This window comes from Ochotona curzoniae, unplaced genomic scaffold (genome assembly GCF_017591425.1).
Source record: "Ochotona curzoniae isolate NIBS_2020 unplaced genomic scaffold, NIBS_Ocur_1.0 contig_4792, whole genome shotgun sequence".
NCBI classification, from domain to species: Eukaryota; Metazoa; Chordata; class Mammalia; order Lagomorpha; family Ochotonidae; genus Ochotona; species Ochotona curzoniae.
In genome coordinates, this window is record NW_024466389.1 from 967,501 (window position 1) to 987,835 (window position 20,335).

The following is a 20,335-nucleotide window of genomic DNA, read 5'->3' on the forward strand; positions in this document are numbered from 1 at the left end:
CTGGCTGGCAGTTCCTGCCATCAGGGGCTCCCCACAGCTAGGCAGGGTGCGGGGTCAGGGAATGCTGGGGCTGGGCGTGAGCCCTGGGCAGGGGCCTGGCTCGGACTGTCCTGGCTGGGCAAACTGATGGTAGAGTCTGGCACTCCTGGTCCCCAAGAACCCTGTCTGCTTTTAGTACCCCCTCCCAGGCGCGGCCTCAGTGGCTTACTGCTCTCTGGGGGCTGTGGCCCCTGGCCCTCATTTTATCAGAACAATCTTGGGCACACTTAATTAAGCGTCCCTTCACCCACCCTGGAGAGAGGAGACCCCAGCGGCTGGGACCACAAAATGGAGTCGGTTTTTCCCGGAGGCTGTGGGCGAGCATTTAACCCCAGCGACCGCAAGGCCTCGGGCTGGGCGGCCGGTCCCGGTGCTCGCGCGCCTCTAATCAACAGGAAACACCTCCCTTCTCCCCGCACTGTGTGCTCAACCAGTAAATTAAACCTGCCCCGGATTTTCCTCCAGCCGTGAAAGGTTTGGGGAAGTAGAATTAGAACAGGAAAAAAAATTTTTTTCCAAGAGCTCCGTGCCCTGGCTGGTGGGGGCAGGGGTCTTGGAGTGTAGTGCAGCAGGCACCGAGTCCACCCGCAGCTCGGACCCTGGTCACCTCCACTGCGGGTGCCTGGGGCCGCTCTTGGGGTGCAGCTACTCTGCCAGCGGATCTGTAAAGTCCCGGAGCCCATTGGGAAGCAGCATTTAGCCGGCCCGATGTGTGAATGTCAGTGAATTCAGGGAGCGCCTCTCTTCACAGTCCTGCCCTGTTCCCAGACTTGGGTCCTTTGGCATGGCCTGCCCGCAGCCTGAGGACCCTGAGGTCCCCGTCTCCTCACCACTCCCCTTCCCTGCTTGCCGTTGGGGGCGGGGGCATGCCTCTGGGGTCTCGTACTGGCAGCAGAGGCAGAAGCTCGGCAGGCTGCCGCCCCCATCAAGTTCCCGGAGTGATGGCACAATGAGCAGTTAGATACCCGCCTGGCATGTCCCCCCAGGTGCCTGCACCCTGTGCTGACCCCGGCCTGCCAGTCCGCCTGAGTCTCCCTGAATTGGGCTAGCTCTTCACGCATTGCTAATGGACACCACTGGTGTGTTTGTGGCGTCCCCACAGGGCACAGGAGGGTGTGGCCTCGGCCACAGGGCCTGGGACGTGCAAACACTCTTGAGGTTAGGGTCTGGGACCCGTGGGTGACGTCGTTGCCGGTCAGCCACAGGTAGGGTCTGAGCATCTGTCCTGTGCCTGCTGGGAGGTCCGCCAGCCCAGAAGGCGCCTGTCGGGGCCTCCTGCTGCCAGAGCTGGCCCTCCCGGCTCCATCTCTGCCTTGTGACTCTGCTGGGGGCAGCAGGGCTGCACGCCTGCTCTCCACTGCACCCCTGTGCTCAGGGCAGGCGCTAGAGTCGCTCCCTAGCTGCCTGGCCCTGCCCAGCTCCCTCGGTCCTGCCCTGTACTCCAGTCCACCGCAGGAGCAGAGCAGCTAGGACCATCAGGCCTGTCCCAGCCGGACATGCTGGCCACCCTTTGGCCTTTGCTCTGTCCCCTTCCCGTGAGGCCCATGCGCTTGACCTCGGCGGGCCTTGAGGCCGTGGGGAACTTCCAGGGACCTTCCCCTGGGCCCAGCAGCCCACGTGTTGGGACAGCAGCTCTGGGCGAGATGCCCACTTGCCCAGCTTCTGTGTCCTCCTGACACTGCCCAGGAGCCTGTCCGGAGGGCCAGCGGGCTTTATTGCCAGCCTCCCAGTGTGGATGGTGTAGTCAGCCCTTCCTGGTGCTCCTGCAGGGCCACGGGAGTGAGTGCCACTCGCTGACGGTGCCTGCCAGAAGCCCAGCCTCAGGAGGCCCTAGGCTGGTAGAGCGGAGGGAGAGGGGTGGCTTGGCTGGGCACCTGCTGGGCCTCCAGTGCCCCCATCCCGGGATCCCCAAGCATCCCGCTGTCAAGGTGCGTTGCCCAGGCTAATGCTGCCTTCTCTCTCTCAGGCGACGGCGACGTTGTAAATAATATGTACGAGCCTGACCCGGACCTGCTGGCCGGCCAGAGCGCCGAGGACCAGACAGAGGACAGCATCATGTCACCCATCCCCATGGGGCCGCCGTCACCCTTCCCCACCAGCGAGGACTTCACTCCCAAAGAGGGCTCGCCCTACGAGGCCCCCGTCTACATCCCCGACGACATCCCGGTGCCCCCCGACTTCGAACTCCGAGAGTCGTCCATCCCGGGTGCTGGCCTGGGCATCTGGGCCAGGAAGAGGATGGAAGCCGGGGAGAGGTTCGGGCCCTACGTGGCAGCGCCCCGGGCCGCACTCAAGGAGACGGGCTTCGGCTGGGAGGTGAGCGGCGCGGTGGAGCGGGGTGGATCGCAGCCATTTCTCTTGCGTCCAGGCTATTTATAAAGCGGGTCCAGCAGCCGCTGCCCAAGGCAGGAGGCCTGGCCAGGGAGTACTGGAATGTCACGTTTCCCAGGCTTATTGGACTCTGCGGCTCGCAGGGCGCGACTCAGCTGGGACGCAGTCTTCCAGGAATGTGTGTGTCTTCTTGGGAACCCGCGGTGTAAAACACCCTTGTGCTTTGCGCCTGTCACCACAGCAACCTTACTGCGGTTGGGGCGAGCACCTGCCAGCTGTGCCATCTCCCGCTGCCCCTGAGGCTGGGGGCACGGGCTTGTCCTGCCAGGAGGGCCTCGCTCTGTGTCCTGGCTGGCAGCACAGCTCCGACTCGACGGAGTCAGGAAGGCAGGTGCCTCTGGGGCTCTGGGGGAATCTTGTGGGCTTCTGGCCCTGCTGCCTCTCCCAGCTCTCAGATGTGTGGTTCCCACACTGGGCCTGGCTTCGTGTCGGGCCTGAAGTCCCGGCTCCTCAGTGGGGACCCCAGAACATGCCGCTGTGCACCTGCACCCCCAGCAGTCCCAGAAACCCCAAGGCTATGTTCGTGTGATGGTGTTGGGCAGGGCAGGGCTGCCCAGCTCCCCTCAGACTGCTGCCACAGCCCTTGCTGAGGACGGGGGCTGGGTTCCCAGGTCCTGGCAGCAGGCAGTGGACCCTGGTGGCCCTCAGTGTCACACAGCTCCTTGTCATGGGCAGGAGGGGGCTCTGGGTGCCAGCTTTCCCCCTGCCCCTGATGTGCAGAAAGCCTGCAGCTCCAGGTGGGAGGGTAGGTGGACCAGGTGGCAGAGGGACGGGCAGCCGGACTCTGTAGAGGGGCAACCTGCTGGCGGCAGGTACAGTGTGTGTGTGTGGCTGGGACCTTGGGTCAGGTCACCTTCGGGAATGAGTGGCCACAGGCCAGAGCAGGCAGGGAGCGGGAAAGTAGGAGCTGTTTGTCGCTGGGAAGCGCCCTCAGCCCAGGAGTGCCTCAGCTCCAGCAGGGGGGCGTGGGACAGGAGCAGGCGGGCTCATGTGTGGGCTTGACAAAGTTGGTGGCGTCCGGCATCCAGTGGCCGGCATCGGCAGGGAAGGAGCCCTAAGAGGGAGCGACCTTGAAGCGACCTTGTCCTCGGCAGCTGGGCTGTAGGTTCCTGTTTGCTTCCCTCTTTTCTCTGAAGAAACGGCCCGTATCTGCTCGGCTCCCTCTGTGCCAGGCCTGGCTGCGCCACACCTGTTGACTCTGCCTGCTGCTCTCCCCTCCACGTGTGCCGACTCCGTCCTGCAGTCATGGCCTCACGACCTCTTGTTCCAGCGCCAGGCTGTGTCCTCTCTCTGTCTCACATCCTCAAACAGCGGCCCAGACGCACCTGGCGCTGTCGGCTGCTCTGCTTCCTTGGCCGGTGCTGGCTCTGCCCGACACGCCCTTGTGCTGGTGGGGCACCACAGTGGGATCTGCCGTAGGCCACTGCCCCTTGGGGGAGGAGCGAGCAGGACCCCTGGGGAGTCCACTCAAACCCCTCCTAGGCCAGAAAGAAAGGATTCCACTGGAAGGGGCTTCTTTCGGGGTTCCGCTGGGGGCCTGAGAGTGGGAATGGCAGACTCCCCCTGACTGTGGCGCTTGGGGAGGGTCCTGAGCCCACACCTGCCTTCCCTGGTGCTGGAGGGGGCACAGCCGACAAGTGCCCCACCCGGGCTCCTCCTGCACATGACAGATGGGGTCCTGGGGCCAGGGAGAGGGGCTACCAGGGAGGGGCTGGCCTGCCGGGGGACCCATTCAGACCCCCCACAGGTTTCTCTCTGGCCAGCAGGGGAGCTGGGTCAGTTTGGGACTTGACCGGTGTGGGCCCCAGGTACACAGCGGCCTGTCCCCTGTGTCACATGTGTGTCTGGACTCTTGTTGTGGCAGTATGTGGGCACAGTGGGTGGACACAATCTTGGCACACCCGGGAGGAACTGACCGGCAGTGGAATCCACAGGGGACTGGTTTCCTGTGGGTGTGAGCAGGCCAGCATGCGGCCCAGCTGTGCCCCAGAGCCTGCTCCTAGTGCGGGGAGCGTGGCACCTCTGCCGAGGGTGGCACAGGGACCCTCCATGGGCACAATTTGTTCAGAGAGACCCAGATGTCCTCCCCATGCGCTGGGGACGCCATGGGCACAATGGTTCTCCTGTCACCAGGACCAGGCAGCTGAGACGTGCTGGAAGGTTCCATCTCATTTCTTTGTGATGAGATGTAGGGAGGTTTGGGCCCAGAAGGGGCTCCTCTCCAAGGCGGGGAGTCCCTGGGAATAGACGGCAGTGGGCACAGAGGCCAGGGGCACAGAGGCAAGGTGCTGGTGGCGTCCCGGGCTTGCGGGACTGGGCCCAGGAGCCTCTGGTGTCCACTCCCAACGTGTGGCCCCGGGGGAGCGATGTGTGGGGACCCTAGGTGACTCCAGTGATGCTGGAGGCCCCTGGCTGGCCATGTGCCCCGTCCCTCTCCCTCCCCGCCTACAGTCCTCCTGCCTTCCCACCACAGCAGCCCAGTCAGCCAGGGTGCCTCCCACCCCCTACCTGTGGTGACATAGCACAGGGTCTGAGAAAGCTCCATCACAGTGCTGGTTATTTTGCAAATGAAGAGAAACCCCCTTGGGTTGTCGCCGGGAGGGGAGCTGCCTGGCAGGTGCAGGCAGCTGCCTGGCCCCCACTGCTGTCCTAGGCTGAGTCTGGGAACCCCTGCATGCACTCAGGGTGTGTCATCCCCTGACAGTGGCCCTGGCCGCGTCGTGGCCTGGGAAGGAGGCAAGGCCACGAGTGTGTCAGCTTTTCTTGGCCGGTGTGGTGGGAGCCAGCAGGGGGCCGTGGGCTTGCGTGACAGCCAGGTGTGTGAACCGGCCTCTCTGAGCACCAGCATGGGCCCCAGGGCGGAGAGCAGCCCAGGCAGGGGGTGGGGTGGGCCAGCCGGGCCGGAAAGCCCCAGGCAGGAAGGACAGGGGTGCGACAGGGATGCGCACGGACGGCCGGCCACCATCAGCTCTGGGGCGGCCTTGTCTCGTATCTCAGTTCCATTCCCCCCACTCTCCCACACACGGGTCTCAGCACCCCCTTCTGAGGGACTTGGCACCAGCAGGTGCTGACACGTGTGGCTGTCTGCACCCACGTGCTCGCCGAGCGTGCCGGTGGTGGGGAGGGCTGTGGCCCTCAGGGCCGGGCATCTGTCTCCGGTGTCCGGCCGGTGGCTCAGTCTGTGCAGTGTGCATGTTGGAGGAGGCCTCTCGCGCAAGTCCTGCCTGAATCCAAGTTAAGGATGGGGAACGCCCGGACCCAGGCCTGCCGGAGCCCCGCAGGGCAGGCACATGCGTGTTCACATGGCAGCCCTGCTCGCCCAGGTGCCCGAAGTGGCCCATCGCGCTCCTCACGGCATTGCTGGGGGTTTGGGGCAGGCGTCGGGCCAGGAGCCGACCCAGCCCTGCCTCATGCCCTTGGCCACGCAGCCAGGCCAACGCGGCCTCAATGTGACTCACGCGGGGCCGCCCCTCCCCCCAGGTGGATCCCCGTGGCCCAGCCAGCAGCTGCGGCCACCCTCAGCCCACAACCCGTACGAGTGGTGGCACTGCGAGGCCTACGTGACGGCACGCTGACCTCACCCAGGGCCACCCTACCTGCCCGGGGACTGACTGCAGACACCCCGGGAGGGTCTGAACTTGCAGTGAGTGGTCGAGGAGAGAGGGTTCCCCCACCCCAGGGTGGGCTGGGTGGTGGAAGATGCCTTGTTGCAGGGCCGGGTCCTGGACAATTCCAGGAGTGTGTGTTAGCATCCACACTCCATCCTGCACACACATGTTCACAAACACACCCAGGTGCACACACACTGGCTCCTGAACAGGCTTGGGCTCACACACGCACTTGCACACACGGGCTGTCATGGATGTCCGTGATGGGGTCGCATCACACACTACCCCGACCCTCCAGCTGGGGCCAGTCACTTCTCGCACCCTGAGCACAGTGCTGGCACTTGGGGCGCCTTGCACCCCCACGCTTGGCTCTGACACCATCCCACCCTGCATCCTTTCTGGGCCCAGCAGTGGGTCAGAGCCACAGAGTCCTGGGTGCCAGTGCCAGGCTGCAGCTGGGGGAGGCAGCTGGGGCTGCACTCCCGGCTTCCTGAGGGCAGAGAGTATTATGATCCAAGGTAGGACGCTGCAGCTCAGTCCGGGACGGCTCCCTGACCCGCAGCGGGCTGCCCCCGTGTGTCCGGCCCCCGGGACTTTGTTCACCCTGAGAAACCCTGCAGGGTGCCTGGGACCTGTCTGTGCGTCCCGCCCCGTCTCAGGCTTGTGCTGCAGGCAGGTCCCACGGGAGCCCCGTCTGGAGCAGAGACCACGCCCTGCCGGGTGCAGGCAAGCCGGCTCGGCCCTGGAGAGGCACAGGGACCCGCCGGCCGCCCCGGGCAGTGCAGGAAGCAGCCCCGCGGCGGCCGGGCACCGTGACATCAGGTCCGGGCCTTCTCAGCCCAGGAATGCCGTGAGAGCCGCGCTATCTGGGCTGGGCTCTGAGCAGGGGTATATAAGGAATTTTAGAAAAAAGGAGACAGAATGACTAAGAATGCCTCCGACGGCTCTGCTTCACTTCCTTAAGGGGAAATATCTGGGCCGCGAGGCAGTGGAGGGTACTTTCTTTAAATAGAGCAACTCTGATTCACAAGCGAAAAAGGAAATAAATATTTTCTTTTCATATTCGAGAGACATCCACGAATACCAGCTTCTTAAATGGTATTTGGCCCTCCGCTCTCACACTGTCACACACACCCCGGTGACAGCCAAGCTCACCCTGCCTGGGCCCCAGAGATGGGAGTGGGGCAGGCAGGTGGGGCTGTGGGCTAAGGCAGGGGCATCTGCGCTGGGGGCGCCGGGACATAGGAACACACCTACCCAGGCAGGCACAGCCTCCGAGCCACTCAAGGCTGGGCCAGCGCCACCCCTGCCATGGCACCACCACCATCCCTGTGTTGCAAGGAGCCATGGCTGCTGGGATGCAGGGGGAGGTGCCACGGGTCCCTGTACTGGTCAGGAAAAGCTCCCCAGGTCAGGGCCACAGGACCTGCTGGGTACGCCGGGGAAACACAAGCCCATGGCCCCGGCCCTGTGGGCACGCTGTTGAGGATGGCTGACACCAGGCCCAGCGTCACGTTCCCCATGACTGTGACAACCTCCCAGGAGTGGACGTTCCCCACGCAGGAGCCCTGGCTGTTCATGCTGAGCCTGCCAGCCAGAGGTCGGGGGTCTTGGCTGGTCCAGGGAGGAGCCACAGGGAGCCCCAGCTCTGGAGTGCTTCTCACGGCTCCACCTTGACCTTGGGGACCCCCACAAACGGGCAAGAACCCTCCAGGGCACTTTTAAAAGCCGGATTCCAGGCCGCAGCTCCTGCTGGCTTGGAGTTCAGGCTGGGTCCTGGTTTCTGCCTGTATCCTAGTGCGGCGGGGGGGGGGGGGGGGGGGTGGCGGGGAGGTATTCTTGGGAAGATGCAGCCGGATTCCCTGACCTCAGGCCAGTGGGGTGGGATGGGCTGCTGAGCAGGTGGGCAACCTCAGCCGAAGGTATCCTGCAGCTGCCGGAGAGAAGGCCCTAGGGCTGCCCATCCAGGGCGTGGTGTGGGTCGGGAGGGGCTCTGGGCATTCCTGGAAGCTGCTGGAGTGCCAGTGTCTCCTCCCCTCCGCCAAGCAGCTGGGAGCCTGACCCCAGAGAGGGAGGCAGGGCACAGGGCTCGTACCAGGCTGGTCCCTAGGTCTGTCCCGACAGGGGCTGTCAGCAGGGAGTGCCACACCCCTCCCTCGGCCTAGGTGGGCTCTGGGGCGGCCCTGTGGTGCCAGGGGAGGGACGATTGGCAGGTATGTGTGGTCACTGTTCACAGGGCCCTTGCGGTGAGTCCAGCAAGGGTGGCTACTGCTTCTGCAGGTGGGCTGCCACCAGCCAAGACACTCCCCAGGGACCCGGGCAAGGGCTGCTCTGGCCCCTTGAGAGCCTCCCTCCCCACCAGCCCACGAGAGCCCCGGGCAGGCGTTCCAGGCCATAAAAGGTCTCACTGGGTCACGGGACGGACGTGCCCGGCCAGGCCTCGCCCGCTTATCAGCTTCTGGGGTGGGAATTCCTGTGCCCGGCTGTCCCCCGGGGCAGGAGTGCCTCTCAGCGTGTCCCAGACACCTCAGCCTCGGCCAGGGCACCCCTCCCCCAGGGCTGCTCTGGCAACTGGCCACCTGTAGCTGCTGTCCTCTGCCGCTGTGCCCCTGTGTCTCTGTGCAGTGGGGTGGGGGTCTGCCTAAGCTGTGTGCCCAGGTTGGGGGCGTTCCCAGCAGCCCTTGTGCCAGTGCATGGCCGGCTTTGTGTGAGTGGTTCCGTGGTCTGGGCAGGGGCTGCCCGGGAGGAGGTGGGGCTGGGGTGGCCTGAGCCTCTGTGCAGGAACGGATTGGCTGCGGCCCCGGGTGCCGTCGGCGGAGGGCACCGGAGCCCCCGCACCGCAGCTGCACAGGCCGAGGGCAGGGATTACCAGCCCCTCGCAGGGCGGCGGGACCCACCCTTTGTCTGGCCGCGGGGCCAAGGCCCTTCCTCCTGGGTTAATGCCCGGTTTAATTGTGCGTCCCATTGTGCTGGCCCTGCTCAATCTTGTCCAGAAGTACCTGCGTCCACTCCTTTCCCATTTAGATCTGTCTGAAGTCCATTCGGCCTTTATCAGTACAGCAATTTCGTGAGCCGGGCTGAGATTTCTGCCAGTTAGGCCCCAGGCATTGTCTGTCGCCACGGCCGCCAAGATAAACCCTGGTCCAGAACAAAGTGGGAGGGACCTTTACACCAGGGGCCGCCTCGTTTCCCTGCACACTAATTTATCAGCCGCGTCCCGGCCCCGCTGCCCAGCGGAGGGCCTGGCCAGCCCGGATTAGGTGGCTCAGCCGCCACTGCCTCTGTCCCTGGGACCTCTGCCTTCGGCCCCGGCAGGTGGACGGGCATTCACTTCAGGTATCTGCCTGAAGTGAGAGAAGGAGGGACGGTCACACGGGCTCCTAAGCCAGGGGTGCTTGCTGGGCTCGGCCCAGGCTCCACAGCCATGGGGCAGGAAACACCACCTGCCTGCATGCCCGTGGACCCCCAGTCCCCCTCTGAGCTGCAGACCCTCCCTTGGCTCAGAGCTCTGCTGGGGCTTCAGGGAAAGAGCCGTTCCCCAGAGGACCCAGGCCTCCTGCTAGGCTGGGGCGGGACCCTGCCTCTCCTCAGTGGATTCAGGGATCCCAGCACCACCGAGCCGAGCCATCTCTGCACGGCTCTGGGGCTCAGCCTAGCAGGGCACCCCGTGAGTGGAGCCTACACACCAGCAGGGGCCACTCAGTGCAAGCACCCGGGGACTTTCTGAAGATCCAGAAGTCATTTGAGGTATCCCTGGGTCCCCCGCAGGCCCTGGGGGCATAGGACCCCTGGGCTCCCCGCAGGCCCTGAAAGCGAAGGACCCTTGGGCTCCCCGCGGGCTCTGGAGGCCTAGGACCCCTGGGCTCCCCGCAGGCCCTCCTGAGGGTGTGGGGCCTCCAGCCACCCAGCCAGGCTCAGGGCAGGAGAGGGTTTCCAAGCTTCCTAACTTCTGCCCTTGCAGGCGTAGGGACTCCTGCCTCAGCAGGCGGTGCCTGCGGCTGTGGGCACAGGTCCCAGTCCCACTCAGGGCACAGCAGCAGTGGCCCGGGCTGTGACTGGTGGGAGGTGGCACCCTGAACCCTGCATCCTTCCCAGGGCCCGGGGGCTGTGAGGGGTGGACTGCGCTGTCCCTTCCCACGTGTGACCTCAGAGGTTCTCACCTGGCCTGGCGATGCCAGTGGAGGGTCAATCGTCAGCTCGGAACCCCAAGGTCTATTCGAGTCCTGGCGCTCCAGAGAATCTGGGTGCTGGGAGACCCTGGGGTGGCCAAGGCATCCTGGTGCCCCCCACACTGGGCCCCGCTGAGAGGCTTGGGTCGGAAGGGACTGAGAGAGGGGCAGAGGATGCAGATCTGTCTTCTGGTTCATTCCCCAAATGGGCACCATGGCCAGAGATGGACCAAGGCTGAAGCCAGCAGCCAGGAGCTTCTTCCGGGTCTGCCACGTGACTGCAGTGGCCACAGCCCTCGGCCCTTTCTCTGCTGCTTTCCCAGGCCGTCAGCAGGGAGCTGGATAGGAAGTGGAGCAGCCAGGGCTTGAACTGGTGCCCATATGGGATGACTGCAGGTGGAGACTTGACCGGCTGTAACACACGATGGTCCTAGGACTTCGGGTCTACGAGCAGAGCTGCGGCATCGTGCATGTCAGAGTGAGGCCCTGTGCTGTGGAAGGGTAGACAGCTCTGCCTGGAACTGGGGTTCCACGGGTGCAGAGGGAGGCGCTGGGGTCTTCCTGGGTGGCCCCCACAGCATCACGGATGGTTTCTCTGTTGCCTGACCCTTGTATCTGTCCAGAAGCTGCCGCCTCTGCTGAGCCACCTGGCTGTTGTGGACTGCCGAGCACTGGAAGGGGGTCCTGGGGAGGACCCCTCAGGTGGGAAGGCTCCTGGAGAAGCCCCGTGCAGTCTGGAGTGGTCTGTGGCTCCGGCCGTGGGACAGCCACAGCTGTGTCAGCGTTTCCTTACTGGCCTCCATGTGGGACGCGTCCCAGACCTCGGGGTTGGCGAGGAACCCGGTGCTGTGCCAGCTGCAGACACAGTGCCACGAGGTTGCCAGGCCTTCTTCCTGTGTGTGTGCACGTGTCACTCCTTGTCTCCCTTGTAGCTGGTGCAGGCTGTGGGGGACAGAAGGACAGAGTGCTGGCTGTGGGCAGGTGCCATGCTGGCACCCCCCGCCCCTGCCCCTCGCTCACTGACCTGCAGCTGTGGGATGCTCGCTCTAGAAGACCCCTGGGAGTCTAATTCTAAGAGGAAATGGTTAAAAAGTGGGCGGGCAGGCAGGAAAGGAGGGGAGGGGGACGGGGGCCCAGCAGTCGGCTAATTGAGAGGGAGACCCCGTGGGGGGGGGGGGGACTCAGCTTGGGGACAATGTGCCCCAAACGGGAGCTGGGAAGGCCCCCAGGGATTGTTAGCGAATTAGTCGGAGTCAGAAGCGCCCTGAATGAGGAAAAGAGGGGAAGGGGAAGTGGAGGCCCGGGCCTAATGAGGGCTCCATTCAGGGCCTGAAAAGGCCCAGCTCCTTCCCGGGCCAAGGGGGGGACCCACTTTTGTCTGCCTGGGGGCGGGGCTGCTCCTGCAGGGGGATGTGGCACCTAAGGCCCAGGGACAGGCAGTGGGAACAGCCTCGGGCTCCCCGAGCTCGGCTGGTCCCCTTGGTCTCCGGCGGCTCCTGGAGGCAGCTGATACCTGCCGGGGACCCCACAAGACCCCCACCCCGTGAGGCGGCGGGGAGGGCAGAGCACTGGGACCGGGGCCTGTGTGAGGGTCGGGGCCTGGCTCCGGCGGCTGAAGGGGCTGGCCTCGCTGGCTGGTGGGTGCAGGACGGTCGGCCCAGCTCACGGCCACTACCACGCCGTTCTCCATCCCTTCTGGCATTCCTAGCTGGGGTCCCCACCCAAGCCTATAGGGCCACCCCGGGCCACGCCCCCTCGCCATGGTGACCACACACGGTCATTCCCCTGGGGAACCGTGTGGGGCCGAGCCATGGCCGTTGTGGGAGCTGCTGCGTGGTCTCTGGACCCCTGAGTTGGCCAGCGCCCACCTCCTGGCTGTGCCTGCAGAGGGATGAGATGGGGGCAGGAGGAGGCTCCCCCTGGGCAACACAGAGGCTGTCTGGGACCAGTGAGGCACCAGAAGGAGGCCCCTCCCAAAGCCACAGTGGCACCCCAAGTCTGCGAGGCACTCCTGGAGTTGAGGTGCACCCATGGCCAGCAGGCCTGAGACCCTTATCATCCTGTTGCCCCTCCAGGCCCAGAGGTTCTGAGACCCCAGCCCCGGCAGAGCCATGGCTGTACGGACAGTGAGGCACTTGGCAGCCCCACGCGGGGGTGGGCAGAATGTGTCCAACACACTGATCTGGGCCCCCAGGGCCTTGCAGACACTGCTGGGGGCCTGGAACCCAAGGCATGCACCTATGAGGGCTGTGTGAGGCAAAACAAGGATGAACTGGGCATGTAGGGGTTGAGGGTGACCTGTGCTCCTGGGCCCTGGAGAGGGGTGAGGGCAGCCCCGCCCAGGAGCACAGGCCTGGGAGGACCATGGAGAGGGGTGAGGGCAGCCCCGCCCAGGAGCACGGAGGACGCCAGTGTAGGCTTGCTCTGCTGGGTTTAAGGGTGGTCTGCCCCTGTCTTTACAATCCAGATCAGCATGCTAGCCTGTCGCCAAGGTTGCCCGCAGGGAGCAGAGGTCCTGTCCTGGCCGGGGCCCATGGTGTGAGAGCAGACCCTGCCTGCAGAAGACGGCGGGGAGATGTCCCTGGGTCCCTCTCTGCTGCCTGTGTGTGGTGGCTGCTTGTCACTGCCTGCCCCACTGGAGCTTGTGTGACCCTTCGGCCCTGCACCTACCTGAGGCTCTACATGAGACACTGACCATGCACCCCCCGCTGCCGGCTGCCTTGCCCCTCGCCAGGAGGCAGGGAGAACACCGAGGCAGGCCCCCGGCGGCGATCTCCACTCTGGTTCTGACTGGAGCAGGTTCGGCTCTGTGTCTTTCTGGGCACTCAGCTCCGCGGCAGTGCCCACCCGAGCTGATGGGGACCGCCGGGGGGTGAACGTCGCAGTTGACCCTCTCAGACTCTTGGGGAGCTCTCAGACCCCCGGCTATGCACCCCAGTGCCCTGCCCCAAGGCTCAGAGGGAGAGAGACCCAGCTCTTGGCGGGGACGGGGGTGAATGTCCCATGAGGTGCCAGGTTGCACCTCCCACAGGCTCTCCAGGGTGTCGTGGGGGAGAATGTGGGTGAGAAGGGCCTATGTTGTCCTCGCCCAGGCCAGGGGAGGGGTCCCGGTCTCCAGATGTTCCTGGCAAAAGCAGGGGGCAGCCGGGGTCGAGCTCAGCAGGGGCGGAAGGAAGGGCGGCCAGGACGTCTCAGGCCAGGGCAACAGAGCATGGCTCGCTGTTGGTATCTGGGAGTGCAAGCCTGGCCCTGACCTCCACCCTGCCCCCGAGTTCACCTGAGACCGACCAGAGCTGGCCAGAGCTCCTGCCTCTTGGGAAGGTTTGTGAAGGTTATGGCCACCCATGCGTTCCCAAAAGACCAGGCAGGAAGCAGGAAACCAGAGCTGGCAGGTGCCTAGGGAATGTTCTGGAATGTTCTGGCGTCTCCATCAACACCTCAGTGCCACCTGTTGCTTTGGGGGAGGGGATGTGTCCTGGGGCCTGCTGAGCTGTGGAGTGGGAAGGTGATTTCCCGAGCTGCTTTCCCTGTCTGGACACAGCCCGATTCCTACAGGCACAGGGGCATCCTGGCTGCTGTGTAGGCCACAGCTCCGTACTGCGGCTGACGGGGAGGTGGCCTGGCCAGCACCCAGTGGCTGTCTCTCGAGGGCTTGGTCAACAGCTTTGAGCAGCCACAGAGCCTCCGGTGGCCTTGGGGGCCTGGTGGGCCCCCCAGCAGCAGGACAGGCTTGTTTCGGCTCCTGCTCAGGGCTTCGACGCCTCTACCCTGCCAGTCCTGGTGGCATCTCGGAGGGTACGGCTGAGAACTGCCCATCTACCTTAAACAGCAAGCGGAGGGTGCACGCCTGTACATGCATGTGGGGCGCTCACATGTGTGCATGCACCCTGGTCTGGCGTTGTCCGAGGGCAGCAAGGACGGCCGGCCAGCAGCAGCGGGGAAGGCGGCCTCCACCTTGCTCTGGGAATGGCGGCCTCTTTAGTCTGATTAATCCGCCCACCGCCTCAGAGTGTCCGCCAGCCGAGAACTGACAGCAGCAAGGCTCCTGGACCCTGCTAATTTGCACTCCATTCACCATGGCTGAAAACCCACGGGGCTGTGGAAGGGCTGCGTGCGCCTCCTCTGGCGCCCCACGTCCACCCGCGGCCAGCGGCAGCTTTGTCCTCCCGTGTCCCTTTCATGTGGCCTGGAGCGACTTAAGCCCCTCGCTTGTCCCTGCTGGCGGGGGGCACTCCAGTGACCCTCGGGGGCTGCCTTGTCAGGGGATCTTGATGCCCCCTGGCCGCCAGCCCAAGCGGGAGGTGAGGGCAGGGGCGGCCCAAGTGGGGAGCCTCAGGCCTGGCCAGGGAGGGGGACAGGATGGGCGCCCCAGAGTCCGCTGCAGCCCCCTCTCTGAGGTCCGCCTGCACGCCTGCCTCAGAGCAGCACACCTGCTTCCCTCCTGCGGCGAGCGTGGACTGTGCACCCAGGCCTCTCGGCTCTGCCCACACCCGCTGCCCACGCAAGGCTCTGCTCCCAGCCCTCTCTTCTTCCTGATGTCCCATTATTATCAAGTCTTGTGTTAGCCAGGGAGCCCTATACCCTGCCCCAAAGCCGCAGGGGGCTGGTGCGAAGGCGGTGCTTGGCCACACCCCATCCTGGCAACAGGGTGGGGACAGAGAGCAGATTCCCCTTGCTTGCCTGCCACAGGTGGCCGCACACGGAGTTCTGTGGCTCACGGCCTTGATTGGCACACGTGGCTTAGCCGGGCCAGGGTGGCCAGTCCGCGCACCCGTGCAGCAACAGGGCGGGAATCGATCCGCCCCTCCCTCCCCACTGGATGCTGCACCTGAAATGAGGCTTTGTTCACTGACACAACCCACCCTGGCTCCTTTGCCAGGCAGGGTGAGGGCCCTAGCTGTCCCTAGCTCAGGGGCCATGACCTTGTGCGTGTGGCCACTGCTGCGGGGCCTAGCGATGTGTACGAGGCTCAGCAGGACTTAAACTGACCGTCAGAATCATAGGTGCACACAGGCTGGTTCCTTGAGGGGGGTCCCTCGGGCCCCTCGTGGCGCTGCCTGGGGGGTCGTTCTGGCCCGGAGCAGGCTCTGCCCACCCAAGGTCACTCAGGCCAGGCTGTGGAGCGAGGCCCCTGGGGGCCAGGTTGGTGGGACCTGGCGATCCCAATCAGCACCGCTGTGATCGCTACATTAACTCGGAAGCTCGTGGGGCCCTGGGTGTGGCCACCAGCCCAGACAGTAACCGGGCCAGCCACTGCCGGACACAGGCCCACAGCCCGGAGCTGCCCCCCCAGCCCTCGGGAGTGTCCCCCCCAGCCCTCGGGGTGCTCTTGCGCTGGGGACGTTGCCTTGACTACGGCCACTGGGCAGGGAGGGCCTTGACACCCCCTAGAAATCTGAGCCTGTCTGTTTGGGTGCTGCCTCTGCTGAGGGGTCACCTCCCCTCTGGGTGCCCGGCCCTGTGCCTCACATTTTCTGTGTCAAGTGAGAGAGAGACCTCTGCAGGGGGCTGGGAGTGACGCTCACATGGTGGAGGGGCAGCTCGTCCACGGGGCAGCCCCTGGGCCTGAGACGATGCAGGCAGCTTGTGTGGCAGCCAGCCGGGGCCAAGGTCACTGCACTGTTCCCAGATGCCATCCTGTCCCATCAAGGCTGAGAGGACACTCCAGAATGTTCCTTCTCAGTGCTGGAATGTCGGTGTGTGTCACAAGGGGGATGGGGGCATCTGTCCGCCGTCTGTCGCCTTGAGTCCAGGGATGCGTTGGCCCCGTGGGTTCTGCCTCTGGTGAGGGTTGTGTGCCGGCTCTGGTCCCCGGGCAGTGCTGGGCCTCCTCCCCTCACAGACCCCATCTGGCCATCGCTTCCTAGAAGCCCAGCAGCTGAATGCTGTCTGGGGCCTCTGGGCTGACCACACCCAGACCACAGGGCGTGGGCGGCACCAGGTAGGATGGAGAGACCGGACCTCTGCAGACTGGCACGCAGAGGTGTTGCCCCCACCAGGGCCCGGGAAGGCAGAGCCCTCAGGAGGACACCTGTGGGTCCGCCCCCCCCCCGGCCAGCTCTGCAGGCAGGTGTCCAGCAGGTGCCTGCTGGGCCGGTAGGTACCAGTCAGGCACCCTGTCCTCCGAGGGGTTCCCAAGCCCTCCGGCAGCTTCGGAGCTGTGGTCTCCCCTCTGCCCTTTCCCACTGGGCGTGGGGGCCGCCGTGCCCTTCTCCCTGGCAGCCCTGCGGCCCGCCCCAGTGCCCTCGGGCTCCCAGTCCCCCCTTGGCGCTCACAGATTCTGCCCGTGTCTGCACCCTCGTTAATCAATGTCAGGGCCGGGCGTCGGCAACAAGGGCGCCATTCTTTGCCGGGCCCTCAGCCTCTTGCATCCCATTGTCCCCGGGGCCGATTCAGATGGCAAGAAACGGCCCATGCAGCACATAAAAGAGACGACACAGGGCTGAAAGGGGCCGAGAGAGAAAGAGAAGAGGCATTTTCCCCTGAAACACTCGAATAAATACTCGGCAATGATAATTTAAATTATTCATACATTTATGAAAACATCCATTGAGCTCCCGAGTGTATGATTCTCTTTGTGCTTGTCTTCTGTGCCTTGTTGGGGATTAATCTTGACTGTAACTCGGGCTGGCCGTGCCCCCTCGCAAAGGCCACCCTCTCTTTCCATGGGAAAAACGCTGCCGAGCGTCCCAGGGACAAGTCGGGGGCGACGTTCGTGCTGACGCTGCCCGGCCACGGCATACCCAGGGTGCAAAACGCCCCGGCGGTTCTCATGTCACCCATGACACTGGGTGCCCGGGGGCCCGGGAGAGGCGGGCAGCGGGCGGGCGGGGGTGGCCTGCTGGGCCGGCCATGATAGGTGTCCCTGAGCTGCTGGAGGGGAGCCCAGGTCCTTAGGCGGTAGCTGTGCACCCGCCACTGGAGGGCAGAGGCCGCCTGCGGCCCGTGGGGCTGCGGGTCAAGGCCAAGGGTCGGCACAGGCCAGCTGGGGCTGGCCCTCACTGGGAAGTGGCAACCACAACCGCACAAGCTCCTCCGCTGTGACTGGCGTCCGTGTTCCTGCTGCCCTGCTATGTAGGCAGGCGCCAGGGCCGCCGCCACCATGGTCACTGCACGCGCCTATACCTCCCAGCCCACCTGCAGAGAGGCCCGGGAGAAACCTGCAGCAGGCTACACGGATTGGTGGCTACGTGCACGCATGGGCTGACCCCCGGGTGGCTGGCTCACCCATGCAGAATTTACGTGTGGGGTGGGCAGGAGATGCCCCCATGCAGGGTTCTGGGCTGTGTGCCCTGGCTCAAGCCGACTTATTTGGTGTGGAATGGGAGCAGGGATCCCAGGGGAGCCTCCTGCTGGATTTATGGCTGCCCAGGCTGGGGCTGGGCTGGAATCCGCCAGAACTCCTCCCTCTACAGGGGTCCCTTGGAGAGGGCACGGGCCTGAGTGTGGGCAGAGGGCCTGGGGGAGCCCCAGCCACTCACCCTGAGGCTTCCGCGTGGTGCTCACCCTCCCTGCAGGTCTGCCCTCCGCCCTAGGCCTCCCCTACTGCAGGGTGCTAGGGTCCCTCAGCCATGTGGCCACCATCCTTCCCTCCCCACCAGGTCCCGCCCCTCTGTCCCCACGCGCAGCCAGGACACAGGAGCTCTAAGTGATCCTTGTCCCACACCTGCAGGCCCTGGGGCGCCCTTGCCGCTGCCACCCCCGCTCCAGCCTCAACAAAACGCCATTGTGGCGGTCGGCTGAGTAAGACTCCTTTCCCAAGGCCCAACATCCTTGCGGGACTGGCACCCGGTGGACACACGCAGCTGTGGCGTGGACTGCTGGAGGCAGGGCCTGGCACCCGGCGGGCTCCCATGACTGTGACATGGGCAGTGGGGTGGGGCCTGGCGGTCAGCGCTTTCTCCCTCTGCCCACCCAGGTGCCCATGCAGGCTCGGGCACACAAGGTCACGTGCTTGCACACAGACACCTGGACACACGCACACATGCTTGCACACACCTGCACATGCATGCATCACACCCAGGCAGGCGGGAATGGGGCTCTTGGCCTGCAGGTTTCCGCATCGCTACCCAGGCTGTGGGCCCTGCCCACCCTTCTGGCAAGGACGCCTTGGCTGCCCTCTGATCCTCTCTGTTGCGATTGGCAGGAGGCAACACTCGCCACACTGGCAGGTGCCTACCCCTGTCCCTGGGTCCCGAGGTCTCTTGCACATTCGGAGCAGAGGAGGGCCAGGCCAGGCTGACCTCCCCACTGTGGTGCGTGCTGTGCGCTGGCCACGCGGGAGCCACTGCACTGGGCTGGGGGTGGGGAGGCAGGAGCTGCCCCCCTGTCCACACCTCGCCCAGGGGCTGTCCTGCCACCGGCCTCTTGCCCACAGTTTTTCACAAATGCCCAGCAGATGAGGGGGTTCTTGGGATAGAGAACAGGGGAGGGGAGGGGGCCGTGCCTGGCGAGGGCCGTCCCAGAGCGAGTGGTGCCCAGAGACACATTTCCAATGCAGCGTCCTGGCATCCGGACACCGAAAGCCGCATGCCAGCAAGTGGCTCCCTCGGCAAACATTTTTATTTCCAATTAACAAAAGAAAAATTGGTAATTTGCTGCAGTTGGACGGGCTGACGTCTCCATCTGGGGCGCGTCAGAGCACTGAACGGCGGCACCTCACACTGTGGGCGAAAGCAGGTGGCTCTCAGAGGGCCAGGGCAGCGGGCCCACAGCAGCCAGCCCGGCCCCCTCGCTCGCGGCTCACGGGCGCAGTGTCTGCCGTGCCAGCCCCTGGGACCTGCCTGCTCATTCCGCTCGCTGAGGCTGCAGCAGCGGCAGGGCTGCAGTGCTGGCCCCGGGGTCGGGGGTAGGGCACGGACCAGCGAGGGAGAGTGACAAGAGCAGTTGGTGATTAGCCAGGTCTGTCTGCAGCCCCCGGGACCGGCGATAAGGCGTCCCCTGTGCTGCCTCAGCCTGCAGATCCTGCTCCGATAATGCCTGGCTGGTTAATGACAGCAGGGGCTGCCGGCCAGCCACTGAGTCCACTGCGGAGGAGCCTGCCTGCCTTGTCGCCCTGTCTCGGCCTCCTCCAGGCTTCCCTGGTAGGGAGCCAGGGCCCCGAGCTGCCACCGGCACTGGCCACAGATGGAGCTACGTGAGCTCGGAGGGCAGAGGCCCCTAAGTGGGCTCTGGGGTGGACACGCAGCGTGTTCCCCGGCTCTGCCCACTGCATCTCTCTGTGCCTGTTATGCTCTGCGCACCTGCCGCTCTGGAGCCAAGCCTTCGCTGCTCCCAGCCTGTCCCAGCACATGAGCACATCTCTACCATCATGTGGCCAGGCAGGTCAGCCCCTAGGTCAGCCTGTGTCTGTGGTCCAGTGAGCTGGGCAGGTCTTGGAGAGGTCAGGAGCGGTGCCAGGCCCTGCTGTGGGTGCCGGGCCCCCAGGCACCCATGGGTCCTGCTCACCTTTTTCCTTCTGAAATGTGAAAGCGGAAGAAGGGAGGTTTTGCAGGGACGACCACCTCTCCCCTCCCCAGGTTCCCAGCAGCCTCTGGCTCTTCGGGCCCAGGAGCAGCTCCTGATGGCAACAGCAGGGAGAGCGATATAGGCGGGGAGCCATGGCATGGGGTGGGAGGGTCCCACCATGGCATGGGACAGGGTTGGGGTCCCACCATGGCACAAAGCGGGGCTGGGGTCCCACCATGGCATGGCACAGGGTTGGGGTCCCACCAGGGCAGGGGTCTGAGCAGGATACCATGGCATGAGGTAGGAGAGTCCCACCATGGCACATGGGGGGTTCCACCATGGCAGAGGGACTGGGGTCCCACCATGGCGCAGGGGGGCTAGGGTTCCACCATGACTCCAGAGCCCCACCATGGCACATGGGGGGGGTCCACCATGGCAGAGGGACTGGGGTCCCACCATGGCATAAGGTGGGGCTGGGTTCCACCATGGCACGAGGCAGGGCTGGGGTCCCACCATGGCACAGGGTGGATGGGTCCCACCATGGCACGGGGCAGGGTTGGGGTCCCACCATGGCATGGGGTGGGAGGGTCCCACCATGGCACGAAGCGGGGCTGGGGTCCCACCATGGCATGGCACAGGGTTGGGGTCCCACCAGGGCAGGGGTCTGAGCAGGATACCATG

At 65.0% G+C, this 20,335-nt stretch overlaps 1 protein-coding gene across 1 annotated transcript in view; it reads left to right on the top strand.

Moving 5' to 3' along the window:
- PRDM16 (PR/SET domain 16) overlaps positions 1 to 20,335 on the top strand; it is a 162,511-nt gene that overhangs the window by 31,817 nt on the left and 110,359 nt on the right. The window contains exon 2 of the mRNA XM_040987588.1: positions 2,006 to 2,355. Coding sequence (XP_040843522.1) covers positions 2,006 to 2,355 — 350 coding nt within the window. The remainder of the gene's footprint in view (positions 1 to 2,005; positions 2,356 to 20,335) is intronic.